Source organism: Ctenocephalides felis, unplaced genomic scaffold (genome assembly GCF_003426905.1).
Source record: "Ctenocephalides felis isolate EL2017-DRISC unplaced genomic scaffold, ASM342690v1 CF-g0.4_SCAFFOLD_00669, whole genome shotgun sequence".
NCBI lineage: Eukaryota > Metazoa > Arthropoda > Insecta > Siphonaptera > Pulicidae > Ctenocephalides > Ctenocephalides felis.
The window spans coordinates 1-19,860 of NW_020536823.1; the positions used below are offsets into that span (position 1 = coordinate 1).

The following is a 19,860-nucleotide window of genomic DNA, read 5'->3' on the forward strand; positions in this document are numbered from 1 at the left end:
CTTTCTATTTTTTTATTTCCAAGCAACGCGAGCGTATTGTGTCTGGTGAAAACGTCGATGTACGAGTAATAGTAACGTTTAGAGCAAGATGACTTATTTCGTGATTGCTGATGCTGTTTCCGTTATCGTTAGGTTTGAACACTGATTCAAGATAATCAGCAAAGCAGTCGGCTTTCTCTTTATTACTCCGAGCCCACGTGAACCCTCCTGGTTTGAACATTTCAATTGGATTGCTTAAGATATTCACTCTTTTATTAGACTTGGTTGCGCGCCATAGAGAAGTGCCTCTTGTATTTAAGCAGATTTCTCGAAATTTTGCTGATTGAATAATCTTAGCTCATACTTGAGTTTGTTGTTGAGGTTATTGAGAAATGTTTTAGTTCGAGGTTCATGGTTTATCTTTAAACGCGTTTTCCTCGAAAAAGCATTTCCCGAATTTGCTGCAACGATTACTCAAAAACAAATGTTTCGATCACTATCAATTTTTTTTACATGTTCTATATATAGTTCTCCGTAAAATAAACTATCGATTTTTTGATCGGATCAAAAATCAAATTTTGGCAGTTCAAAAACGACCAAAATTTTAGGTAAAATTTGACTTTTTTTTAACGCCGCCATTTTGTCATTTTTTATTTTTTTATCGTAGGTCATTTTACAGACAGTATTATCTAGTTTAATGAGAAGGGCCTTTTTTCGCGCCGTTGGGGATCGACGATAACTTAAAAAATATTTAATTACTATGTGTTCTTAAAACATGTGTAAACATATTCTTAAAATTTTGAAATGATTGATAAAGTATTTTTTTTAACATAAATTCCCCAAAATCACCTTTTTTATTTACACTAGATGTGCCCTTTAACGTTTAAAAAAATTAATTATAAAAGAAAATTATCTACTCTCAATCAAGTTAACTGATAAATTTACTTCAATAAATTCAAAAATATACCTTGAAAAAATTAGATTAAATATTTAATCTTATCGCTCTTTTTCAAATTGCTTGCCTTATATTTGACGCATTTGCATGCATATCAGCGACTGTCGTTAGTTGTACTTCAACCTGTGCCCACGATATAGGCTAAAATGAATTTTGAAGGAAAGCATGCAATAATTGTTGGTGGAGTGTCTGGTATCGGACTATCATCTGCTGAGCTTTTGCTCAAACATAAAATTGAAGTAAGAAATTGAATCTTTATTATATTTTTGTTAAAATTTAATTGAACGATATATATATATATATATATAATCAATATTGTTGGCCCCCTTATTTAGAGCATTAAGCCACCTACATTTCATTTTTTTAATATTCTACATCATATTTATATATTCTACACTATCTTCGCCATGCTTATTTATCTATGATCTTCGCATATATATTCTATAATATTTTTTATTTATATATGTACTATCTAATGTTAAGCTCTTTGCAACTGATTTCTTTATTCTTTTTTTTCTTTTAAATATACACTTTTCGAATTCTAATCTAGCTTTCCTTCTTATTTCTGATGATTTATTCAAATTCAACTGAACTTATTTCTGATCTTCTCCAATTCTGACCTTTCTCTTGCTGTCTCCATACTTTTGATTTTATTGTAATTCAATTCAACAAATCTGATAATATTTAGTTTCTAATTAACTATTTTTTAATTCTACTTTACTTATATTTCTGTGCAGTTTCTAAATAAAATACAATTTCTATTAAACTTTTTTATATTATTAATGTAATTGCCAAAAATCGATCTAATATATTTTTGATCTAAATAGCTATATATGTGATTTATAGCATAGTAAGAAAGATATCAACTATTTTCGAAATAAAAAGCAGATAATTGGCTTTTTGTCCGCCTTTTTGCTAAACTTGGAGTAGTCGAGAACTCTAAGCATTATTTAAAAAAATCTGAAGGGCGAATGTAAAAAGGTACTAATCAGTAAATTCGATTGACAGTTTCTATGACATATGATACATAATTTTAAATTTACTAATTTCTCAGTTTTGTGTCATAAACTAAAGCTTCCACCATGGTAATGACGTCTAAAATGTTCACTGGATTTGCAATATAAAATATACTAACATATTCAAAATTAAAATTCATTTGCATTTGAAATTTGCATATGCTGCAATAATATAATGTGCATGACGCTAAATTTAATTTATGGCACAAAACTGTAACGTACTTATATAGATAAAAAAATAATATTTTTAATATTATTTGAAATAATAATATTTATCCAATTTATTTCAGAAAGTATTAATAATTGATCACATGTCTGAAAATTCGATGAATTAACCGTAGAGCTATCAAAAAAATACGGTAAAAATAAAATTATATTTTATGAATCTGATGTAAGTGATCTCAATCAATTAAAAGCTGCTTTTGGATTTGCCAGAGAAAAATTGAATAATGTGAGAATAGTTCTGAATAATGCAGCTATATTAGCTGAATCAATTTGGGAGAAGATGATTGATATCAATGTGGTAAGATTAAATATTTTTTTGTTATAATTAGGTAACATATGGTAACCAACAGTTTTATATTAGTCATGTTAAACGATTAATTAAGTATATGGGGATATGTTATGATTTGACATAATAACCAAGTTTACAAATTTTATATTTAATTACCATTTCTATTATTGTTAGCATTTTGGTCATTATTTATTTGATTTATATCGCATTAGTCCTGAAAAACTAGGACAAAATTTTTATCACCTATTACTATAGGTTTATTGTAGAATATTATTTTATTATCTATTATTATTTGAACCTACATGTTACATTATAAGCAAAGAAAATTATGTTTTGTTTGTCATTTACATTTTTAAATTAAAATAATTTTATTTATTAACGACTTTGGCATTGCGCTTTTTGAACAAATATTTAACTTATTATTAAATTCCTGTAGAGTAAATCCTGTATCGCAATAAAATCAAAAATGAAAATTTTTATATATCTTTACGTTTCAAAATCTTCTGAACATTTTGGCATACCTTAGAAAAAAATTATGTATGTGTGTATCTGTGTATGTGTGTATGCGTGTGCGGATACAATTTTTTGCCGACGATTTCGGGAACTCGGTTCAACCGATTTCAATTGTTCAAAAAACATTCGATTGCTCTTGATAAGGATACATGCTGATTAGTTTTTGGCATAGGCAGGTCTAGCCGTATCGAAGATACGGGGCAAAAAGTGCTAAAAACGGTAGCTCAATATGCTTTGAAAAAAATTCAAAATTTCCAAACTATTTCAAAATAAAGAAAAAGAAAAAGCCTTTTTTCTAAAATAGTAAATTTTTGTAAAAAAATTATAGTTTCTCAAAAATCTTATTTTTTCAAAGTAAAATTTTTTCAAAGATGTTGATCTTTAAAAAAAAATTTTTTTTTGGTACGGGAAGTTACAGCAATTTGCTTTAAGGCACGATGCCATGCGTCCCACTAGTTTCTTTTTTAACTTCTATAAAACATAAATGTAAAAGTATACATTTACCAAAACGTGAAAGTAAAAGTATAAATTTGTCTTTTCATTTCAAATCTACCTACTGTTTTGGTAAATGTACACATTCTCCGCTAAAAGTGCACATTTCCTATGAGTGTATTTTTAACGTAACCTAGATGATTGCATATAACATATGAATATATTATATTCTCATATTATCTAGGGATGCTAGACAAGCGGTTGAATAACTACACGTTAAAAATGTACATTTTACATTTAATCGCCATATCAAATTCGTAAGGGTTGTGTGTTTTTTTGCTAATATTATCTCAAATGAATCTCTCGTTTGATGGGATTCTCACATCTTGTGTTTAAGTCGTATGTTAAAATCTATTTATGAGTTTTTTCTCAATAAATTCATCATAAACACCTGTTATACACATTCTATATTTTGTGAAATAAAATAATCAGGTGGCTTCAAAACGTAAATAATTTCTATAATCACTTTATGATAAATATTATTTGTTTACAAATGATAATGATATGGGAGTATTAAATAGGTGCGTGCGATTTGTTTAAAATTAAAAATGATCAATTTCGTTAAATTATCTAAATCAGATAAAGGGATTAAACGAATTTAAGTAAATTAATCGCATTGCTAGACATACTCTAGACGATAATCTAATCATTTGTTAGCAATACTTTTGTATGTTTATTGTTTATTTAATATTAAGCTTTCAAGTTGTTTTAACTTTCGTACAGTAACTCTAAATTCTGACAGTATACATAATTTTAATCTTTGATTTACATTATTTAAATTCGTTTTAACTACCATGCTACACGTGTTGTAACAATTTTTTCAAAATTTAATATTTTTTGTGATCCACTAATTACATTTCTATAAATAAGGATCGATGGTTGCTGTAACTATCCTTTTATTGAATTGAGTAAAAATAATTCCACAGCTGTTGTTCATCATTTCACAATTAATTATTTTCTAAAAATAAGTTCGGTATTGGGTAATTGGCATTATGTCTACTAAGTCTAATGACAAAATACGACAATGATGCATCTGATATTTTATTCTTTACTTATTTTTAAGATAATTGACTTGTTTCTAAGTAATTCTTTTTATAAATCAACGCCGTGACTATAACTAACTAATATAACAGAAAAATACAGTTGCCTTCCGTAATAGAAATGCTTAGCATATATCAACGTAATTTACAATTATTATCATAATTGAAATCAAAGATATAGTGGTTTCTGTTTCTCAATTTACAGGTACCTACATCTTATAAACTACACATTCCGTTGTAATTTTTTTACATTAATCAAGATATCTATTTGTACATTTTAGCAATCACATTATCAAAGATTGATAAATTTGAAGCGAAATAAGATATATGAAATATAAACTTAGTTGATAATAATAACGCAAACCAAAATTTTATGATAGATCAATTTTGAATTACCTATCAAAAAATGTCGTACCTGCGCAGTTCTGTTAACTGCGCCGGCCTGCAGGACAAAAGTAATGAAATATTATGCAGGTCCGTTTACCTGTTCAATAGAGACAAAACAACATTTTGATATCGTTATTGTTCAAGATTTTGATTTCGTTATTATTGTTAAATATTGCCCCCAGCTTCCCTACGTATGTAATTAATTTCAATTTTTAGTTCAAATTTAGGACGTATTTGTTCAAACTTAGTTTTTTTGGCTAAATGGTTTTCTTTATATAAAATATATATAAATCAAAACGTATGAATTCAATTAATTTGTAATTTTTCATTATGGGTATGTTGGACTCAATACCGCCCTGGTATAATACCAACTAAAACCTCCGCTTTGCCCTTGCCTCTGATTCCCACGGAAACCACCATTACTTCGTGGGGGGAGGATCTGGAATTTTATAATTAACTTCCCGTAGGGCAAGTTATAGTAATCGCAAAAAAAATCGAAAATGAAAATTTTTATATATCTTTACGTTTCAAAGGTTTCTGAACATTTTGGCATACCTTAGAAAAAATGGATGTATGTGTGTGTGTATGTGTATGTGCGTGTATGTGTGTGTGTGCGGATACAAATTTTCGTCGACGATTTCGGGAACACGGATGAAGCGATTTGAATAAAAAACATTCGACTCGTATTGATAAGGAGACGTGCTGATTAGTTTTTGGCAAAGGCAGGTCTAGCCGTTCCGAAGACATGGGGCAAAAAGTGCGAAAAACAGTAACTCAGTTTTTAAGAGAACGGAGCGTCCGATTTTAATAATTCAAAAAACATTTTACTTGTATTGACGAAACGAACAACTCGTAATTTTTGGAAAGGTAGATGTAGCGGTTATGGACTCTCAATAAAAATAATTTAAAAAAATGTCATTTGGCGGTCAAAAATGTTTATTGGACATATGTACATCAAATTATCAGATATTTTATAGAGATTTTAATATTGTGTACACATTTTGTGTAATTTTTTTTTGGGTTCCGTACCAAGATTTTTAATTTCGAAGTTTTGTTATATGGTTCAAACAAATGTCCTCGACATTTTCGACAGTATGAAATAACCGATTTGTATGATTAAAAAATCATTCGGTTCGTACTCGATCGCAAAGCGTTTTTGCAAAAGGCTATTTTGCCGTTTCGGAGGTATGGAGCGTAAGGGTGTAAAAACGGTTATGCAGTTCTTGAGAGAACAGATTATCCGATTAGATGAATTCAAAAAACATTTTGCTTGAGTAGATTGTGTGCAAAAAATGCATTTACAGAAAATTTAGTGATTTTGAAAATTAAAAAAATAATCAAAATTTTCAAAAAAAAATTCAAAGTTTCAACAATTTAAATTTTCGAAATTCTTCATCTTTTCAAAAAAAACTAAATTTCAAAAAATGCAAAATAATTATTTTTTACAAAAATTTAAGAATTTTTCGAAAATTAAAAAAAATCGCATATTTTCAAAATTTTCTAATTCTCAAAATATTAAAAAAAACGTTTCTTTTAGATTCCAAAGAATTTTAAACTTCGAAAAAAAATTTGAAAAAAAATCTAAATTATTAAAAAATTTCTAAATTATCAAAAAATCTAATTAAAAAAAATAGACTCTTGTAAACGTACACATAAGTTGTTTATAAAATACACTCATCACCTAATTTAAAAAAGCGCTTATAAATTTACAGTATGTATTTATAATAAATAATGTATTTGAAAATCTTCAAAAAATTATTGATTATTTTTTCATTCCTCGAATGTTTAATTACGGTACGGTACGTTTGAATTTGATATTGATTTGTTGAACAGAGTCTAATATTCGGGCATATCATTAATAAAAAACATAAATATCATTTGAGAATGTATTTTACGAATATAAAATTTAAAAACTAAAACAATTGATATTGAAAAATTATAAGGAGTTAAAACTTACTTACAATTTACTAATTTCAGTGTTGAAAAAAGAAGATTCGATAATCGATACGGTATAAGTTTATTGTACTACATTATGTAATATAAACAATAAACCAGTAATTATATAAGATTATATTTCACAATTATACTTACATTAAATTAATAAAATTAGTAATGTTTTGTATTAGAAAGCCAGTATTCTCGGAACTAAGCTTGCTGCCGAGCTTATGGCAGGCCACGATGGTGTTATTGTGAATACCAGCTCATAGCAGCTCTTCTACCACATCGCTGGTTACCTGTCTACACTAGCACCAAAAGTAGTTTGCTGACATTCACACAATGTTTAGCGGTCAGTATGCTTTCAAGTATGTTTGTAAATACTACATATGTTATCAAATATTACATATTAATTATTACATTAAACACTTAAATGCAAAAAAACAAACAGCTTTATATCTTATATATAAAAATGGAGCTCTCGATCAAATGATTCGGTAAAACTCGAAAACGGCCAAACCGATTTGGCCAGTCTTAGTCTTGAAAAATTGTGCCAATCCAGAGATGGTCGGAAAGATGTGATATTATTTCAAAATCGCGTAAAACTTTACATTTTTAATTTGAAAGTTTGTGTAGAATTTAAATAAAATAATGGACGGTGGCTAATACGTGAAATGTCAACCTTTTTGACAGATGATGTTCAATTACGTTTAATAAGATTTTTTACGTGAATATTATTTAATTATGATTAAATTGTAATAAGTAGTTTTATTTTACACAAAACGTTAGTAAACGGGCCGCAAGGCCCGCAAGTGTTACTAGAGACTCAAAATATCAACTTTTTTGAAATTTAATATGAAAATGCACTTTTGGGCATATTTTTCTCAAACACGGTGCTCTGAAAGATCTCATTTGTATAATTATATACTTATTGGTATTTATAAAACATTTTCTAGGTTATATTATTTTTTATTTATGTTATTTAAATTCAGAACCTAAATTTGGTATCGAAAGATCAAATGGACATTTTGTCGAATAACATTTTCTCAGTTAGGGGCCGTTCAAGTATTACGTAAGCACTATAGGGGGGCGGGAGGGGATTGTTGATTTGCTTATTTTGGGTTGACATGGGGGCCAGGGGAGTCTGGATGATGATTACGTCATAGGTAGTATTTTTATTTTTTTACATTAATTGCAAAATGTTTACGTAAGCATGGGGGTAGAGGGTAAGAGCTTTGCTTACTTTTGCTGACAAGGGGGATGGGGGGGGGTAAATAATTGTAATAAATCTGCTTACGTAATACTTGAACGATCCCTTATAATTTCCTAAAATTTATCGAAGAATAGATAGTAATATATGAAGGTCCGGGGTTAAAAAGGTCCACCACCGATGTGTCAAAAATCAGTAAAGTTAAGCATTGTTTAACAACAAAATTTGAAAGTAGAGAAAAAAAGATGTATAACCAGCTATACCCTTGATTTGAAAGCGGTGATCTTTGAAATAGGGGAGATAAACGGTAATCTTTGAAAATCCATAATAAAAGTATTTTCTTCCTTTGGTAGTTTTTTAGCATTAGTTAGAAATGTAATTATTTTGTAAAATACCTTTAAAATTATAATAAGACTTTAAATTTTTTTGCCACCTGCCCGTTTCAAGTTACCCCGCCTATAGGATAAAAAGGTCTAGATAACAACTTTTTGAAAGACATCAAAAAAGCACATTTCTACAATGATGAAGTAGAAGGCAGTTTACTGAACGTAGTCAGATAATTGTTCGTTTGAAATGTGTTATTTGTTGCGATATAATTGGTTTGATTTTCATAATATAATTTATAATTGCTCAAAGTTAAATTGTACCTTTGTTCTCCGTCCTCCATATATTTTTTTATTAAATTTACTTTAATTTATGGGATGTTACTTGAAACTTCTCAAAAAGCAAGTCAAAGAAGAAATACTTAATACATTTTCTATCTCTCCTCGCAGAAATTTGAAAATTTTGATAAGCTCAGTAGTATTATTTACAATTATACACAAAATCCAGAATCCAAAAAGAATCTGAAAAACTTGAAACGTAATCAATAAGTCGAAAGACCAAAAAGACTTCCTGTTTGATTGTATTGACAAAATATAGACAAACTAATGGGGGTTTATTGTTTTTATAATACCTCATTTTATGTATCATTCAAACAACACATCCTTATTCACTTAACCCTCCGTCGGTCGGCGTGGTCTGGCCAGACTTTTTTCGACTTCAATTAAAAAAAAAACTTCTAGAAATCCTATCGACTTGAAATTTCTTGACTTTTCCTAAATTTTCATTAGCTGTCGATCATTGAAAAAATCAGGACGAAAAAATGTACAGAAGGATAAATATAAGGATATTAACTTTTTTATACTTAGAACGGTCGGAAAGTTCTGTCCAGACTACCCATACATTTTGTATGAAATATACGCTTTTTGATATATGTAAACCAGTATTTTGTCTTTTTTCATGGTATTTTCTATTCAAACTGCGTTGTATACTTGTTTATCTATGGTTGTATATATTCTTTGCTATGTGTTGTTAACATGAATGTTAGTATTTTCATGACGAGAGTTTCTTGAAAACCTACCAAACTTATTGGTAATCGCAAACACTGAAAATCGGATGAGTAATGCAAACATTATCAAAATTTTTCTACCCGTACTGCGTTCGAATTTTTTTTTTGGCAAAGCTGTAGTGAAATTATATTTTCACTTTGAGTTTTATAGCTCATTTCAAAGGCGACGCACCTCATTTCGTTTTCATTTGAATTTCACATTCATTTCAAAGGCGCCGAAAAAGAATAAATTTTTCATTGATATAAAACAGAAAAATTAACAAAAAAGCAACGATTTTTTTATATTTTTTGATTTTTTTTATATAATATAATATGTAATATTTTTATTATAAGCAAGCTCAACACATGCAAAAGACGGTAAGAAAAAGAAAAAATCAAAACTATAAATGTTTACTACTAATAATCGTTAATATATAAGACACCAAAAACTCATTTATCCCATATAAATGCATGTAAAATGAATGGTGGTCTAGCCAGACCTTTCCGACCGTTCGAAGGTGAAAAAATATCTGACCGACGGAGGGTTAAAGTGTTAATATTTTTGATTCTCTAGAAATTGATTAGAATATACCTTACTTAGCAAAACAACGTTTGCCGGGTCAGCTAGTTATATATACTTTTCGAGCTGAAGGGAGGATAAAAGCCAATTCTTTATATTCCTGAACATATATTCTCATATATTTGACGACTATTAAATCGTCTGTCCAATGGCAACACTAACCTAAGTAAAATTTTAATCAGCTTTGATGAATTGCTTCAATGTCGTTGAACAGTTAATGGGATTTGGGCTAAATGGAATACCAAAATTTTTACTAAAAGAATGCTCATCTAAGTTATGCCAAACCTTTAAGTTTTATCCTGAATAAATCTTTAAAATGGGGTATGTTTTCAGTTGTTTGGGAAAACGTATATGCTGCCTCTGTATTCAAATTAGGCGTGAGTAATATACTCGTATGTAATCACTGACAATTTATATTCAATCAGCTCCACCTAGATTATTTGAAAAAATAATTTTTAGTAGAATAGAGTTTTGGTTTAGAAGCACCCTGAATAATCAACAACGCTCATAAGGGTAATTCTACACATTCCAATCTCATGACATTTGTAGAATATGTAATGCATCATCTTGAGAACAAAATGGGAACACGCGCTGTAAAGACAGACTTCATAAAGCTTTTGATAGGTTAATCATGGCGTGCTTGATGAAGCTGTAAAAATATGACATTTCTGGTCGGTTATATGATTGGTTTGATCCGATTTGAGAGGTAGAAAGCTATGCGTGAGAACCAATGACTCCATATCTGATGAATGTACTGTCTCTTTACGTGCCGTAAGGATCTCATCTGGACCATTCTATTTTGTATATCTCATCTGAGTTTTTTTGGTTTGCGGATGATTCTAAATATACAGAGGCATAAGAACGAAGGTGATTTTGTTTGCGGTCCAGGATGACTTTAATCGATTATCTAGATGGTGTAAAATAAATAAATTAAATTGAACGTGAATAAATGCTTTTAGAAAATACTCCTTGTTAACGTGCTCGTTCGTTTTCAATTATTGAGCGTGAAAATTTGCTTTTAGAAAATATTCCGTGTTAACGTGCTCGTTCGTTTTCAATTATGTGTAATAAATCCACTCGGAATACTTTTAATCACTTATAAACTAATGTATATTTTATTGATCAAGTCGATTATTAATTACACATATCGGGAATTTCATGTAACTTGCCTCAAGGCAAAATACCAATACCAACTTGTTAGTTTTTACTTTATGTTATATAGTTGTAGTTTATATTAATGTATTGTGTATATAATTTAAAAGCTCCCTATGATTTCTTAAATTATTATTTTTCCTCTCATAATAATAAACGTTTTATCAATGAATACACGTGAAGAAACTTCTTAGTTTTTTTATCTCATAGTAATAATAACGTTGTAATGAATGTTTTTGAACTAATTACAAATTATCTGTGTTGGAAATGCTTTTTTTCTGTTTTAATCATGGAAATTCATATGATGAATCTAATTTGTAAAAAACTTGCAGCAAACTGAAAATTGTAGTCCAACCGGGATCAGATATCTATTACTATGTCCTGGAGGACCAATACACCTCTGAGACATGGCATAAAAAGTATGGAATTGTACAAGAGCACATTCCGTATGAACAAATTCCAAAAGCTTTGTTAGAAGACCAAGAGTAAGTACCCACTTATTACTAATAATAAGTTAATTAATATAACTATTTTTTATTAAAACTAATATTTAATATTTTTATATAATTTTAATATCAGTTAATTTATATAAACATAATATCATTCTGCAGACCCGAATTGGTTGGAAATGCATTCATACGCATGCTTCAAGAAGCTGCTAACGGTGCCGTATGGCTGGTTAATGGTGGTAAAATTTTCGATGTGCATGTACCAACATTTGAAGAACTCAAAAAAACAGAAATATAATCACTCGATTTAGGAAAAACATGATAAAAGCATGTGTTTGAAATTATTGAATGAATTAGTATATATTCAATTCAATATTATTCAAATATTTCTTCCTTTATTTAGCACAATTTGTGGTGACAGTTTTTATTGTAAACATTATATATACATACATATATATATATACATATATATATATATGATGAAAGTTTCGTCGACGTTGATACATATTTGTAAATTTTTAGCAGCCCAACAGTCGAATTAAAAAAAGATTAAATAACAAAATTATTTATTCTATTATACGTTCGACACTTGATGTGTGTCACATTCAGTAATCTAAAAAACATTTAACATAATTGCACAAGTGATGAAAATATAAATATATAAAAGAGGAAATTATACATACCAAACCAGGAAAAACAAAAAACATTAATTATGATGTAACAATTGATATAACACTAACTTTGTGTAAAATAATAAAAAACTATTATTAACAAAAACGAGATTATAGGAGGAGCAAATATTGCCCTCCTATATTTAAGTTAACATCAGAAAGTGTTGTGTGTACTATCAAGGCTAAACATACATCATAATTAATGTTTTTTGTTTTTCCTGGTTTGGTATGTATAATGTCCTCCTTTTATATATTTATATTTATCATCACTTGTGCAATTATGTTAAATGTTTTTTAGATTACTGAATGATGACACACCATCAAGTGTCGAAACGTATAATGGAATAAAAATTTGTTATTTAATCTTTTTTAATTCGAATGTTGGGCTGCTAAAAATTTACAAATATATTATATATATATAATATATATATATCTATGTATATTATGTACACTAAGTTATATAATATAAATTTTATTGAATACATTTTTATAAGACTTCAATTATTTTATATAAATTCTCTTAAACATTATAAATAGTAGGTAAGAAAAGAGGTAATATTCAGCTAATTTAGAAATGGAATCCAATAAAAAACACATAAGCAATGAGCAAATCAATTATTATCGAGCATTATTTATTTGTATATTGTTAATTTGTTTCAGAGAGATAGAAAGATAGTAAGAGAAAAAAAAATTAATACCCAATTTGCTTTTAATTTTGATTCAATAGCAATTTTAATATATCAATGGCTATAAAAATTTATATGTAAAAAATCTGAGAAGTTTTTGCCAGAATATTCGATTTTGTTATCTTTCTTGACGTTTAAAGTCATTCTAAATTGTTTGATACCAAAAATCGGCAATATGTATATGTTAGAGCTTGTGTGTTTGTGTATTCAAACATTTTCAATTCTGGCCATGTTCTTTCTCTTGCAGCATCCATCTGTAGTCAGCTTGCTTCCCGAGTATTTAAAATAATTCACGTATTCCAATTCTTTGTTTCCTACCGCCCATCCTCAGTTTAGTCTAGTTTCGATATTCTCATACATAGATTTGTCGATGTTAATATCCATCCCGTATTGTCGATGATTCTGCTCATCATGGTATGTAGCTCGGTTTGGTTTTTGATATCAAAACGAGATCATCTGCCTACTTTGTAGTGGTTATTCTTCTTCCTCCAAACGACAAATTTGCAGTATCTTCAATGGTTTCTGTTGACGACCCATTTACCCTATAAGTTGAACGAGTTCGTTGACATGCAACGTCCTTACCAAATTTCTTGACCTATTCCCCTGACACCCTGGTTCACTTGAATCCTTTTTTTCTGTTTCAAACACAATCTCTAGATCAGCTTACGTTGCTTAAATGATTTAAGCAACGTAAGCTGATCTAGAGACTGTGTTTGAAACAGATAATGTCAAATGAAGCAGGCTGATGAGGATTTTGAAAACTAATAACATAGATTTAAGTTAAATCTATGTTATTAGTTTTCAAAATCCTCATCAGCCTGCTTCATTTGACATTATCGAAAACATTCTGCCCATCTATGACACAGAAGCAGTTATCTTTGTTAACGTCGAGACACCTTTTGACATTATTCTCAGTAGTCCAATGATGCTTCTTTCTTATCTAAATACAAACTGATTTTCACTCATATAGTGCACAATCTTATTTTTAAATCGTTTTATAAGGATTTCTGCAAATTCAGACTGATTCAGGCTTTTTCTGAAGAGCTATCAATGTGAAGTTAAGGAAGTTTTTTCCCATTTGCCCGTTCCGTATTTTTGGCGCAGCAGTTAGGTGACTTTTCTTAGTCTATTTTTACTCAATTTGTTCAGCAGGTCAATTTTAATCAAATATATCAATGTATTTATCTCTATCCCGAGGTTCGTGGAGGGAGGATCTAGAATGTTATCATTCTTGCACTGATTTTATATTTATCTTAGGAGCAAAGCAAAATTAGCTCATCTTTCGCAAATCCGTTCATAGTGTTCCAAGCAGCCTCAGTTGTGAGCATCACTTCTACAACAGTATTTGGAATAATTCTTCGCCTCAATATCTCTTCTACATTGTTCCGTAGAACACTAAGTTGCAGGCACACGAAGAATGCGTGCTTTGCATCTTCGATTTCGCCCAAACAATATGGGCAATCCGAGCTATCGTGCTTGAAGCCTTGAGGTCCATCTGCCTTTCACTGCAGCAGTTGCTGCTATCGGTCAATGCTTCAAATTCAATTCTTATTGATACGGAGATGCGCTAATTAGTTTTTGGCAAAGGCAGGTCCAGCCGTTTCAGAGATATTGAGAAATCGAGTTTTTGCATCCGATTTGAATGATCCAAAAACATTCAATTCGTAATGATGAGAAGAAGTTCGATTTGATTTTGCCGAGCAAAAGTGCAAAAAATGGCAGTTTTTGAGAAAATCAAGCATCCGATTTGAATGATTCGAAAAGCTTTCTGCTTATGTTGACGAAGCAATTGCTGTTGGGAAAATATTTTTTAATGAAATTTTTTTTAATTTTCAAAAAAAATTTTTCGGAAAATAATTCGGATTTAATTTATTTCTAGCTAAAGTTTTATGCTCACCTATATACTTTAAATAATTTTAAATTTGCGGCGTTACTTGTAACCTAGGTTACAACTGAAGATTATATATGTATCTTTGAGCATCGCTTTGGTTTGTCCATATAAATCCGTCACAGTCTAATTAACTTCCCGTAGGGCAAGTTATAGCAATCACAAAAAAATCGAAAATGAAAATTTTATATATCTTTACGTTTCAAAGGTTTCTGAGTATTTTGGCATACCTTATAAAAAATGTATGTGTGTGTGCGTGTGTGTGTGCGGATACAAATTTTGTCGACGATTTCGGGAACACCGATCAACCGATTTGAATAATTCAAAAATCATTCGATTTGTATTGATAAGGAGACGTGCTGATTAGTTTTTGGCGAAGGTAGCCTAACCGTTCCGAAGATACGAGGCAAAAAGTGACATAAATGGTAACTCAGTTTTTAAGAGAACGGAGTGTCGATTTGAATATTTCAAAAACATTTACTTGTATGACAAGATGAAGAATTGATCAAATTTTCATGAAGGCAGGTTAGCGGTTACGGAGATGTAATGAAAAAAGTAAAAAAAAATGCCTTTTGGCGGACAGGCGAAAATGATCATTAGACATATGCACATTAAACTGTCAGATATTTATAGAGATTTTAACAATAGGTATAAATTTTGTTTACATTCCTATGGGTTCCGTACCAATATTCATCCGTTAAACGGCGACGCGGCTTTACGCGCTTTGACATTTTGTCTCTATGCAGGTAAAGCAGTACGATTGCTTTGAAAACAATTTCAGAATTTCCAAAATATGTAAAAATAAGAGAATTTTTTTTTAATAATTTTTTTTCTTTCAAAAAAAGTAATTTTTTGTCAAATCTATAGTTTCTCAAAAATCTAATTTTTCGAAGTAAATTTTTTTCAAAAAAATTTTCTCAAATTTTTTTTAAAAAAATAATAATTTTGGTACGGGAAGTTCCAGCAATATGCCTTAAGGCACGATGCCATGCGCCCCCCACTAGTTCAATTATTGGTCCAACTGAATGCCTAGAAACTTTATTAACTCATTGCGCGGAATAATTGTTTCGTTAAGTTCAACTGCGGGGCTAGTTTGATTGCAAAGTGCTATTGACTGTGCTATTCTATCCTCCACAGAAAAATCTATGCTGGAGATTGCTTGAAGCATAGATTTGGATTTTTGTTTGCGGCGATGATGCACGATTATCAACAAATGTGGCAACATTTGCGTCAATTTAAGTTGGAAAGTCAGCCGTAAAAATTAAAACTAGTATTGGGATTAGCGAGAACGCTGGAATCAATTTCATTGATATTTGAATTATTATTATTTATTATTAACTTCTCGAAGGGTAAGTTATTGTAATCGTCCAAAAATCGAAATAAATTTTTTACATTTCTCGACGTTTTGAAGGTTTCTGAACATTTTGGCATACCTCAGAAAAAATGGATGTGTGTGTGTGTGTGTGTGTGTGTATGTATGAATGTATGGATACAATTTTTTGTCCACTTTTTCGGGCGCACGGATCAACCGATTTGAATGGTTGAAAAAATATTCGATTTTATTGATTGACATTTTTGGCAAAGGCAGGTCCAGCCGTTTTGGAGATACGGAGCAGAGTGCAGAAAATAAAAATTGTGTTTTAGAGAGAACGGAGCATCCGATTTGAATGATCTAAAAAAAAATATTCAATTAGTAATGATTGGGAGAAGGGGTGATTAGTTTTTTGCAAAGGCAGGTCCAGCGGTTTCGAAGACAGAGCTAAATGTGCAACAAATGGTAGTTTTTGAGAGAACGGAGCGACCGATTTGAATGATTTAAAGAACTTTCTGCTTGTTTTAACAAAATAATTGATTTAAGAAAAAAAATTTGTTTTAAAATTTTGAAATTAAAAAAAAATTTTTTTGTATATCGAAAATAATTCAGATTTTATTTTCAATTCTGACTAATATAAAGTTCCAATATACTTTAAACAAATAATTTCAACTTTGCAATTTATTTTATATAATTCTTATAAATATTACACAATGTTACAATATTTACTAGTTTTTAAATCAAATGAAATATTATATTTCTCAAATGATAAATCAAAATTAGTACTCAAACTAAACCAATTATATCACTCATAACTATCTGATTATGATGAGTATAACTTCGAACTAATTCACTGTAGAACATCACTGTAGAAATGTGTTTTTTGCTGGTTTCAAAAATTTGTAACTTTGTCCTTTTTACCCTACAGGAAGGGTTAATTGGGACGGCCAGAGGTAATGTTTAGGTCTAATGTTTTATTTAAATTTTAAAGGGATTTTACAAAATAATAGCTACATTATTCCACCATGCAAAATATAATTTTCATGGGTGCATTTTACAGAGATAACATTGTAAATAACGTTGCTCTGGTATTTCATGAGAAATATTCATCAGCAGAATTGGAATAACTATTTATTCAATTTATCTATTGTGAAATTGCTTTATTTAACTAAATTTACTTTTTGTTAATTATTTTTTATTTTTTACATCTTTGCCGTTGTAAAGTTTCAGTTGATCTTTATTACCCACCTAGGCTTGAGCTTGCATAGAGGTTATATAAAAAAACTGTTGAATCTAACTTAAAATTAACAATACATCTTATAAAACAATTAAATAACGAATATTAAGGTCTCGTAAACTAAGCAACAGTGCTCACAACCTAAAAAAACTAACAACGAAAGAAAATACTTTTGTTATGCATTTTCAACATTGCTGTTTTTCTTCCACTTGCAACGTCTTAAGAATCAAGGTGATGGCTGGTTACACATTTTTTTCTTTCTTCTTTCAAATATTGAAGTTACAAGTTTTTTTGGGGTTTTTGAGATATCGGTGGTGGAATTTTGATCCGCGGACCTTTAAGCCCTGGTCTATTTTTTTCTAAAAATTTGCTGTTCATGGTAATATAATATAAGATGGAACATTGAGAATAATAATAGCTAAGCACTTTATATATGAGGGAGCATAAAACTTTCACATAATCAATTTATAATTATATTAAAGATATCTCGAGTAAAGGCAAAAACTAATGTTGCATGACATCGTGTCTTAAGGCAAATTGCTGGAACTTCCAGTACCAAAAACTAAATTTTAAAAAAAGCTTTGAAAAAATTAGATTTTTGAGAAATTTTGAAATTTTGAAAAAATAAATTTTATGAAAAAATTAGTTTTTTTATATTTTGATTTTTTTCGTATTTTGTGTCTAATGTTCATTTTGTCAGCTGTAAAGGGACATTGTATGTTGTTTTGACATGTTAGGATAACAACTCAATAGTTCATTTTCGACCGCCAAATCGCATTATTTTTTTTAACTTCCCGAGAGAGTTTATTCTTTTTTATTTCCCGAAGGAGAAGTTTATGCTTTCATCAAAAAATCCGATTTGCTAATTTTATGTTTTTCGGCGTTTCAAGTCATTCTGAATCGAATGAGACCAAATTTGGAAAAGTATATGTGTGTGTATGTGAACAGATTTTTTTGCCGTAAATCGACATTTTCTCAACAACGGCTGGACCGATTTCAAAAATTTAAAAGCCATTCGATGCACCACGATGAGGACTATTGTTTGTGCGACCTCGGCCAGCCATTTCTTTATAAATAGCAGAAAAGCGCAAAAAAAATTCGTCTACGTTTTAGCCCGCAATTCTGAATCGATTTTGAAAATTCATAAACCATTCGAAAGGTATTGGATGGGAATCGTGCTAATTAGTTTTGGTAGTGATCGGCCAGGCCGTTTTCTTATAGTAAAGTGTTAAAAAAAAATTTTCAACAATTTTTATTATTATTTTTCGACGGTAGTCTTATAGATCAAACTAAAATATTACGGCTCCACAAGTCGTTCAACTTTAAACATTTATCAAAGTTTGCAAAAATTGGTATCGTGTTTTTGGCATTTGTCAAAATTAGACCTTTGATCGACGTTTTCTCAAAAACGTCTGAACTGATTTCAGAAATTTACAAGCCATTTGATGTATCTCAATGAGGACTATCATTTGTCAGTTTTGTGCGACGATCTGCCAAGCCGTTTCTTTGTAATTAAAAAAAGTGTTAAACTTTTTGTCCACATTAAGCTCATACTACCAAATCGATTTTAAATAAATCAAAAATTGTTCGAAAGATATTAGTTGGGAATGATACTGATCAGTTTTAGGTGAAAATCTACCGAGCCGTTTTCTTGTAATTAACTGTTGAAAAAAAATTTAAGCCGATTTGTATGGAAGTTTTTTTGGCGATATATACCATGGTGTTATAGAACTTACTGAAATATTACAGTCTTACGACAAGTAGTTAAATTTTAAAAGTTCACCAAGTTTGAGAAAATTAGACGATAAAACGATAAATTAAAAGTAGACGATTTACTTGGTATAACGATAGAGTACTTGGTCTTAATGAACATACTAAACCATTAAAGTCCTACGAAAACTGGTTCAATTATAAAATTGTTGATTTTTGAAAATTTGCTCTTAGAAAATACTCCGAGTAACGTGATTGTTCGTGTACAATGATGTGTAATAAATCCACTCGGATATTTTAATCAATCATAAATTATATTTTATTGAGTCGTTTATTTAACAATTCGGGAAGTTAATGAACTAATCAGCACGTCTTCTTATAAGGCTCCTTATAATACTCAAATCGGTTGATCCGTGTTCGCAAAATCGTCGGCGAAAATTGTATGTGCGCACGCACACACACATACATTCATATAAAAATTAATTAAACTTTAATTAACTTCCCGTAGGGCAAGTTATAGTAATCGCAAAAAATCGAAAATGAAAATTTTTGCATTTCTCGACGTTTCAAAGGTTTCTGAATATTTTGGCATACCTAAAAAAATGGATGTATGTGTGTGTGTGTGTGTATGTGTATGTATATATGTGTGTGTATGTATGTGCGGATACAAATTTTTCTCGACGATTTCGGGAACACCAATCAACCGATTTGAATAATTCAAGAACATTCGATTCGTATTGATAAGGAGACGTGCTGGTTAGTTTT

General features: G+C 29.8%; 1 protein-coding gene across 1 annotated transcript; it reads left to right on the forward strand.

The window, feature by feature from the left end:
* The first annotated feature begins 88 nt into the window (after window positions 1-88).
* LOC113367142 (15-hydroxyprostaglandin dehydrogenase [NAD(+)]-like) lies at window positions 89-7,103 on the forward strand. Its single transcript, XM_026608775.1, has 3 exons — window positions 89-132; window positions 2,347-2,473; window positions 7,023-7,103. The coding sequence occupies exons 1-3, from the start codon at window positions 89-91 to the stop codon at window positions 7,101-7,103; spliced, it is 252 nt and encodes an 83-aa protein (XP_026464560.1).
* Window positions 7,104-19,860: the final 12,757 nt, after the last annotated feature.